Below are 9498 nucleotides of genomic sequence, written 5' to 3'. Positions count from 1 at the left end.
TTTTTTTTTTTTTTTTTTTTTTTTGTCTTTTTTCCGTGTCCGGCAACGGATCGCAACCCTCAGTGTTGCCCCCGTACCGGACCGGGGACCGGCAACGGGATTGCAAGCCTCGGTGTTGCTCCCGCGCCTCGCTCAGCCAGTGAGCGGGAGCCGGTCTGTATGTGGGATCCGAACCCTCGGACGGGAGCGCCGCTGCGCTTCCCAAGCGGTGCACTATCCAGTGCGCCACCGGGCCAGCCCCATAATGTGCATTTCTAATGAGCTCCCAGGTGATGCTGATGCTGCTGGTTAAAGAACCACATTGAGAAACATCGACCTAAGAAACTGGAAATCATTGCTTCATTCTGACTGTAAAAAGCAAAATATAAAACAGTTTCACCTAAAGGCCTATTGGATACATAACCCCAGATGATTTTTTTGATTATGTTACTTGAATGAATGACAAAGATTCAATATGAAATGTTTTTACAAAATAAACAAAAAAATGCTTTTTTACCTACTTTTTAATTTTTGAAGTATAATTCTTTAGTTCTTACCTGAGGGATATTAATTCCTTTTCTTATCTGCTCTTGTTCCCATCGGCTGAGCTCTTCATCTTGTTCTCCAGTTACTAAAGCATCATCATCACTCCCCTCGATACCTGCAACCATGAGCCACAAAGGAAAGCAATTAATAACCAAAAAGCAAGGAGAAAAAGATGCTATGCTGATATTTCACAAGAATTGAGCAAAACTATGTTATTAACTCAATCTTACTAATATGTCTATTATGAGCTCCTCTCTCATTTGATACTGACTTTACCTGTCTTTAACACAGTATCGCCTGTTTTAACCATTAATGCAATGGTTAAAATCTTAAGACAGGTTTCTTAATCTCTGTAAGTTTGACATCAACTCAACAAAGGGAAGAACAAAACCTCATGCCTCCTAAGAATACTGAGAGGATTACACTTATATAAATGTATGCATATAAAGTGTACAACACCAGCCACACGAGAAGTGTTTGATAAATATTAGTTATTTACAATCATGCTATAGTTTTTAAAAAATTCCAATACGACACCAAGCAAGAACAGTCCTCTAACATAAAACAGTTAAATAAGTACTTATCTGACTAAAATATCAAATCACATTTAATAGCTATGCAATGGGCTTACCATCCAATTAAATCAAGTTACCTATTTCCTCGGCAATTTTCTGTCTTTGTGACTTTTCTTTCACAGAAAAAACTATCCGGCGTTTCTCATCGTCATCTTCGTCGTCGCTGGCATCATTCTCATCTTCTCTAACAAGGCGGCCTTTTCCAGGCTCATTATCATGAGGAGTGAAATCTCCCAATTCACGAGCCATTTGACGCTTTTTCCTTGCAGCATGTATAAAAGCTGCATCTGGAATTTCCCCTGGAAACAAGAATTATAAAATACGGCAGTATTATGGGTATGAAGTTTCTATTTTCTTAAAAATACGAAGAGTAAAATAATGCAAGATAGCCTTGTCACAGTGGTGTTTTAATATTAGCTGCTAGCAACCCCCCTCCCTAAACTGTCTGCAATCCAGTTGACATTCTTAATTCAATTTAAATGTAAACTAAAAGTCACTAAGGAAACTAAAATATATATACGTATGTATATCTATACATAGAGAGAAGAGTGGGATGGGGGGAAAGTGCAAAACCCACCAAAGCAGTTTTAAGTGTAATCTTTTTCTATTTTAAGAAATAAAAGTAATGAAATCATTATTACTAAACTGGAAAACAGATAAAAATGGACCATCACACATTGTACACAACTACGGAAAGTCAACTTTGTGTCCCACAAATATGTACAATAAATTATCTTTAAACTGTGGAAAAGAAAATAAATAACAAAAATGGTACCCTAAATCTCATAACCCTAAAAAAAGCACTATTTGGTTTACAGTACATTTCTCCTACAAATATTGTTTTTAGTTCACCAGTAAGGATATTGGATATATAATGCTGTGCCTAATTATTCTTCATATTAAACCACAATAAGCTTTTCTCCATGTTGTTGCTCTATATAACCATAATTTTTAATAGCTTAACAACATTCCCTAAACAGAGAAAGCATACTTAAATTACACAATCAAACTGAACTTTTGCCTACACTAAAAATTAATGCCTTGATGCTTGTCTAATTATTTTGATACATAATATCCCATCAAATAAATGGACTGTAATTTATTAAGCCTTTCCCCTCCCGCTAGACATTTTTTCTAAACTTTGTTCATTACAAATAATGCTGCAATAAAACATAATTTCCTTGGGATAAATTTCTAGGTATGGAATTACAGGATCAAAGGTAAAAACATTTTGAAATTTATTGATTCATATTGACAAAAAGTTTCCTGTAAGGACTGTACCAATTAGACTGCCACTATTCATGTATGCACAAAATTTATCACAACTTCTTCAGTCCAGAGTATGCATTTTTAAATTTTATAAATGTTAACAGAAGTTAAATGGTAACTCTTCATAATTTAAATTTGGCTACTAAGCACTTATTTATTCAAAAGCTATTTCCTATGGATTTATTCCTTTTGAATAAATAAGTGCTTTCTTCTTAAAATGGAAGAAAGTATAAACATAAAACTAGCAGCAATTAATTTTGCTTTTCATAGCAGTTCTGAAAAAAGTTAAAGTCTTAATCTGAAAATACATAAAAAAAAGACACTAGAACTATTTATCCATTCACTTGAAGGCCCATTTGCTTTAATAATAAAATTGCAGGGTTGGCCGGGTAGCTCACTTGGCAGAGCATGGTGCTGGTAATCAAGTTACAGGTTTGGATCCCCATACCGGCCAGCTGCTAAAAACAAACAAAAAACAAACAAGAAAAAGTAATAATAAAATCGCCTGCCTGTGAATAAATTGGGGAATGTTAGAAAACTTCTGGTTCTCCCATTTTCTATATTTACAAATGGAAACACCCTGGCGTTAAGCAGAGATGTCACAAAGAGAAACACCACGTAGCTAACTCCTAACTTAACAACCCTCTTTAAAGATAGCTCATTATTGAGGGCTCAGTTCAGTTCTGAGAAATATTTACAAGTACAAACCTGGACGGAGAACGTTCAAAGAAGATAAAGCATTTGAAAAAGTTCCACCAGCCTTTGGCTTTTCTTCCTCCTTCTCACTTTCCATATCCATTTCATCCTCACCATGTTCACTGATAACAACTCCATCTTCTTGATTTATATCCTTAACATGTCCTGTTTTGTCCAAAGGTTGTTCGTCTACATTTTTGAAAAGAGTAATTAAAATATATTGAAAATAAAATTCTTAACTTAAGGAGGTACTTTTTATTCAATTATGGGCTTAATCCAGTAAAGCTTGAATTATTTTAATTGTTTATAAAAAATTTGAAATATTGGTGCATGAATATGAAATAGCACAATAGACACAATTAGGTAAAATAACATAGAGGACACAGGGATACTTTTGAGACCCTGCTCAATCCTACCTTTAGTGAATTTTATCAAAATTTTAGCAATTTACCAAAATTAACTCTTAGTTCCTCTAAACTCCCATAGGTAACTGCTCATACCTCTTTTAAGCATTATTTCATTTTAGCTGTTGGTAGTTCATTAAGCTCTAAGCCCATTCAAGGCAGCTTTCTGTTAAGAACAAAGTAAATGTATGGACCAGATAAGTCTCTCTGTGACGAACACTAATGTGGGCTATCTTCTTAGCTCACTGAAGAGATGAGATCCTAACAGTCACCTTTACACTGTGCAGGCCTGACCCCACTGCCATGACAATGTTTAATAGTAAACATCTGACTGAAGCAGACACAACCTGATTCTCTTTCTGGGAATCTGGAATTGGAAGAAAGTCAAGTTAGAGATCACATGCCATTAAGAACAACATATATAAACCAGGAAGTAAGTTATGGAGTGACCACATTCTGCCATGTGGACAGAAAAGAGAGCTCTCAAATTCTCAGTTTCAGTCCATTCCTGAGGCCTGTTTCAAGACTGCTTTCCTGCCACTGGGGTCCAGGAGGCACCACTACATCTTTATGATAAACTGCCCTTGTTATACATTACTTGTAACTAAATAGTTCTATTATACCCTCCATCCCAGGCAAAATTTAAAAAATCAAAATGTTTTCACCTTGAAGCACTAAACCTGGTAATGCTCATAACAGGCACATAATTATAATGAAAGAGTAAAGCAGACATTTATTCTAAATATTAAAGATATTCTGTTGCTTCCCTAGCATGTTCCCCTCTCAAAAACTGCTTCAAAATTCCCCCTTCATCTCAAATCACTTTATACTACCTTAAATAATAGTCCCAGAGATAATATCCCTCTCCTCTTTTTAACTTTTCCAAGAAGATTTAGGTACTCTGTTTCAGGTGCTTTAATTTTTTTCATTTACCATCCTATCTTGTAAGCCACAGACTTCTTAAGTATATTCTCAAGGTATGAGATTTTTTTTTTCTTTTTCTCAATAGATGCAGAAAAATAAAGCTGTGAGATTTTAAAACTCACTTTATCAAATATATGGTTAGAGTCAAAAAATATTTACTTCCGCTATAAACCCACACTAAATCAATGGCTTTTAACAGACTGAAAACAGAACTGCAAAAGTTCTATTAGATCAGATCTACTCATATTATGAATGATTTCTGCAGATTTTAAAAGATTCAATGTTTCATTAAGTTCACAAGTATTTCCTTGTGACTGAGCAAATACAAGGCCAAGGCATGGTGATAAATGAATGTGTATTAGTTGTCCCGTAATCCTTCAGTCATCTCCAGAGATGCTAAAAAACCTTTTTCAGGGCTCCACTGGTGCCTTCAATTTCATTTACTATTAAGTCAGGAAACTTGCTCTCACAATTAGCTATCCACTTCACCTTAAACTTGGTATGGCTCTCCCTCTCCTTCTTCTGTCTACAGAGACACAGGCCTCTCTTTATCAAAAGAACATCTACCTGATCCCATTGGTCCCTCTGGCTATCGTCCTCTACTTCTCTCTCTGCCAAACTTCTCAAAGACGCAGTGTGGATCTGCTGCCTTCCACTTCCTCACCAACAGTCATGCCTCAACCCTAGCAAATTGTTTTTGATTTTCCCCATTCTAAGCTCAACTGCTAACCCAATGGCTGTAGCCACAGCTAATTCATACAGTATCTTTGACCAATTTAGCAAAAAAGATATTTCACAGAGCCTGGCTAGTGGAACACTCCCTTCTGTCAGATGACCTCCTCCAGAGAGAAATCTAGCAACCATGCCAATAGCCCTTCCTTAGTCCTCACTTCTCCTGACCTTTCTTATATTGCTTCATACAACTGACCATCATCTTCTTGAAAGCTTCCTCTCTTTTATTCTTTGGCCTTTCTGATTCTTTTATCTCATTGGTAAATCTTCTTCTCCTTTATATGCAGGCTTATTACAGGGTAGAATAGAAGTCTTTAGTCCTCAGTAGTCTTTCCTCTACACTGCTCCCTCACCTCAATTCCATTCACTTTTAATTATTACCTCAATAAGCACCATACCTAAATCAACATCTCCAACTGTACACTGGCTATTTCTGCTCAAATTCAAGTTAAAGAGTAAACATTCTTTTAGAAATACCACAAAAATGGGCCCTCAAGTCAATATTGCTCTTATTTTGAAGTTAATTTGTCTCTTCCTGTCTAAGTAGGGTTGCAAGTAGGAAGAGTTCTGGACTATAGATTGATTAACAAAAGAGCATCATAGCACCATCATTTCAGTAACAATAATGACAATACAAAACAAACAGAGGCCCCACCTTTGGGGAGGACCTTAACTGCTTGAATTATATGGTGAGTGGAACACCAGAATTATGTGAGAGTATAAGGAAAGAATCACAGAAGATGGCCTCATAAACATCATACTTGATTCAGTCTGTAAACCCAACTATTATAGACGGCAATGGTGCCAATAGGACATTCTCAGTTCTCACTCTTCTTGACCTTTCTCGTACTATTTCATTGTACACAGCTGGTTTTCAAGAGCGCTGGGAAAAATGAGGCAGTTCCCTAGACTCCAAAATAATCAGTTCCCCTAAAAATACTTCTCCCACCTGCCTTTCCTATTTCTGTATATAATACATAATTATTCTCAGCCACCCTGGAAGAAATGCTCAAATTTGACTTCTTTTAAATCCAGCAGTGAGAGCACATATCAAGCCTATCAATTCATCCCTTGGAATGTTTTTAGAATAATCCTTTTTTTCCATTTCTTCTCCCACACTCAGAGCAAACATTTTTAACCCATCCACAATTTCCTACTGAGTCAGGAAAACCCTAGTCTTGCTCAACTGAGATCTTTTTAAACCAATTATTAGTAGATCAAAGCTGGCCCTTGACATTAAACTGCTTTAGGCCTCCATGTCAATCCATGATGCATGTTAATAGCAGGTTAAAGTTTCAAAAGGCTTTTATCATGTCACCATCTTGGTAAGCCAATGAATCCAGCAACTGTAACCCCTTATTGGATATTAAACACCCTTCACGATCTATCAACAATGTATCTTTCACACTAAACCTCTACTTCCTTCATAAATCATCTACTTTGGCCTGTCAGGTGTACTTGCTCTTTTCCACGACAGCTTTAGTTATTTTAACACTTGATAATACTCCCACACCTTCCCTCTTCTATTTTCTGGAATTTTAATTATCAAAGATGCAAAAAAAATCCCATTTTTTTTTATGAGGCAGTCCTCTCTCCTCTGGGGGAAAAAAAGTGTAGTAATTCTGTGGAGTACTCATTGGACATTCTGAGAAACACCGCATCCTATCATATATTCATGTGATATTGTCTCCACAAGTAGATTGTAAATTTGAGATATAATGCCATACATTTTAACATTAAGCCCGTAAGAACCCGGAAAAAATTATTTCTATGTTTAATTTCATAAAATCACGATTTCCCTAATCATTTACAAGAGAATTACTCAGACCATAACATATTATAATGGATCCAATTTCCTAAAGACAAAATAACCACTCACAAATTTAAACTTAGATTTGAGAAGACATGACAGATTTGTACAATACCCCTGTCTCATACTGAGGAGTATTCATCCACCTATGAGGATAAGGCAGGTGGTTTAATGCTTATCAACACTAAACTTAGGACATTCCCAAAAGTTCTCTAAGAATTAAAGCCACTGTGGAAATACCACTAAAGAAACTGAAAACCTGTCTCTATAAAAAATAGAAATTTGCACAACACTCCTTCAAACAGGAATAAACTTGTGTCTTAGGTTGAAATCGGAAGCTTCTTTTCTCTATTCAACAGCAGTTCGTACAAGAGCAGGAAAACTGGGAGAGGATTTAGTCATTGCAGCAGAAATATTCCAGTGGCAACAATTCTGTCTTTTTAAAAAATGCATTTACGAAGGAACTGTGTTAGAATTAAACAACAGAACTATACTGCTACTTAATGTGGATTCTCGATGACAGGGTCAACTGAATATATAGCAAATCACTGTAAGGAAGAGCTTTTGTCATTTCAAAAGAATTCTATTAGTTTGGTACTTACTGTCGGCTGAGGAGTTGAGCTCTGTCTTGACCTTCGATTTTTCAAGATCTTCTTTATATTCTTTCTTGAGTAATTTTACTATCTTTTTACTATAACTTGATTTCTTCACCTTGAAAACTTCTTCATTTTCTTAAAAAAAAAAAATCGAAGTCTGTAGCAACCATTTTCAGAAAATATTTTCTGTTCTTTCACATGATCTTATGTGCTTTTCAGACAAATTCTTCCAAATTCATACACTAAACTCATTACATAATTAGAATTCATTTCAAATCTGTCACAGACTCTCAAAAACTTAGGTTAACCTCATAAATTCATTTGTTTTGGCTCTTTTTGGCAGCTGGCCAGTACAGAAATCGAACCCTGGACCTTGGTGTTATCAGCACCACGCTCTAACTAGCCAGCTCATAAACTTATTTCGAGTAATGAGTCTTTGAGACGTTTTAAAAAGGCATAATACATGTAACTTCATAAAATTTCCCTATTTCCTATTGTTTTTCTTCAATCTATTTCAGGAGGAAAAAAAATTATTCACAATGTTTCTGAAAAATCAAATCACCAAATTATTAAGGAATCTGAAACAAAATATCCAAAATCAAAAGATGCTGTCAAGTCTGAGTAACTCTACACTCATCACAAACTTACCTAGCTATTCAAGACTAGACTAAGGTGAGAGAAAATCACTTTTCAAAAATAAGTTTTGGTGACGTGTCCATCCTCTTTGATTTGACATTTTAAAAGCCAAGCGCAAAATAATTTCCAAATAGTCCCTGTATCATCAAAAACAAAAATCTGCTGTACCCCTCTCAAATCAAGCAAAAAATAACAGAAAGGTCAAAGAAACACTACCTACCTTACTGGAGACATGAAAGCACCTCGAATTAAGATGCAAGTAAGATTTGCAAAACTCTTAATTTCTTTTTTCATTAACATGTAATTGGGTTATACACTCTCAACTAGCTGGGAAATAAAAAAAACTTAAGGCTCATATAAGATCAGAAATCTAAATCCACTGCAGGCTGGCCTCTCACACCGGACTGAACCAACTGCCCTCTTTACCCAGACAATGTTTCTCTTCTTTGTTCCAAAAGCCAGTACCAAGAAGGCTACCTTTATTTACTTCTATGGGAAAACTGAGGCTCGGCGATTGCAAGGAAACGGCCCGAGATCACTCTGAACCACAGGTATAACTCCGGACTTCTGTTCCTCGACCTGTACTCCACTTTATAAATACGGCCCTCCTGGTCAAGGATGCCTGGACAGAGCACCCAAGAGGCGTGGCCACAGTGACCTGCAGAGAGCTCAGAGAGCGTGCCAAGGCAGGCAGTCAGGGGACCAAATCAAGATCTCCCTGAAACACACCCGGCAGGAAAGAGGCAGGACAAGGAACATTGAATTTCCACTTTAAAAAAACTCACAAAGACTGATCTGAGCTCTGGCACCTTGGAGCAGGAAATTCGCACAAGACGGTGAAGAGGAGGCGGTTGTTAAGAAAAGGCTGGTGGCAGCGCGGGAACGCGTCCCCCTGACCGAGCAGAAGGCCGGAGGCGGGGAAAGATTTGCAGCCGGCCCGGCGGGAAGGGGCTCAGTTCCGGGGTGCGGGGGCTGGGCATCCAGGGAATGCGAGGACCGGGGAAGGGCCTTGGGTTCGGGGTGCGGCGGTTACCTTCCTCCTCGTCCTGGAAGCTCAGAAGACTGGCCCGGGGCACCTCTTTGTTCTCACGAGGCCTCTTGCGCGGCTTCAGCCCGTTGCCTGGCTCCACACCGCTGGGGAAGCCGCCCCCAGCCTCAGCCCCGAGGCCCGGCGTCAGCGCGGAAGGCGGCGGCAGCCCGGGGCCCAGCAGGGACTCCCCCCCGGGGGCTCTGTCGCCGCCGCCCGGACCCGGCTCTTCGCCCGTGCCCGGAGGCGGCAGCAACGGCGGCGGCCCCCCGCCCTCCATCCGCCCCCCCCCCCCCCCCCCCCC

General features: G+C 38.3%; 1 protein-coding gene across 1 annotated transcript in view; it reads right to left on the bottom strand.

Annotated features, from left to right (window-relative positions):
* PAXBP1 (PAX3 and PAX7 binding protein 1) overlaps positions 1-9498 on the bottom strand; it is a 32886-nt gene that overhangs the window by 22952 nt on the left and 436 nt on the right. The window contains exons 2-6 of the mRNA XM_008584084.1: positions 9201-9460; positions 7538-7666; positions 3078-3254; positions 1178-1399; positions 537-640 (exon numbers count right to left, since the gene is read on the bottom strand). Coding sequence (XP_008582306.1) covers positions 537-640; positions 1178-1399; positions 3078-3254; positions 7538-7666; positions 9201-9460 — 892 coding nt within the window. The remainder of the gene's footprint in view (positions 1-536; positions 641-1177; positions 1400-3077; positions 3255-7537; positions 7667-9200; positions 9461-9498) is intronic.

The sequence above is a fragment of the Galeopterus variegatus genome, unplaced genomic scaffold (genome assembly GCF_000696425.1).
Source record: "Galeopterus variegatus unplaced genomic scaffold, G_variegatus-3.0.2 Scaffold3144, whole genome shotgun sequence".
Taxonomy (NCBI): domain Eukaryota; kingdom Metazoa; phylum Chordata; class Mammalia; order Dermoptera; family Cynocephalidae; genus Galeopterus; species Galeopterus variegatus.
Note: the sequence above shows the minus strand (reverse complement) of the source record. Positions and strands in the feature narration are given on the sequence as shown.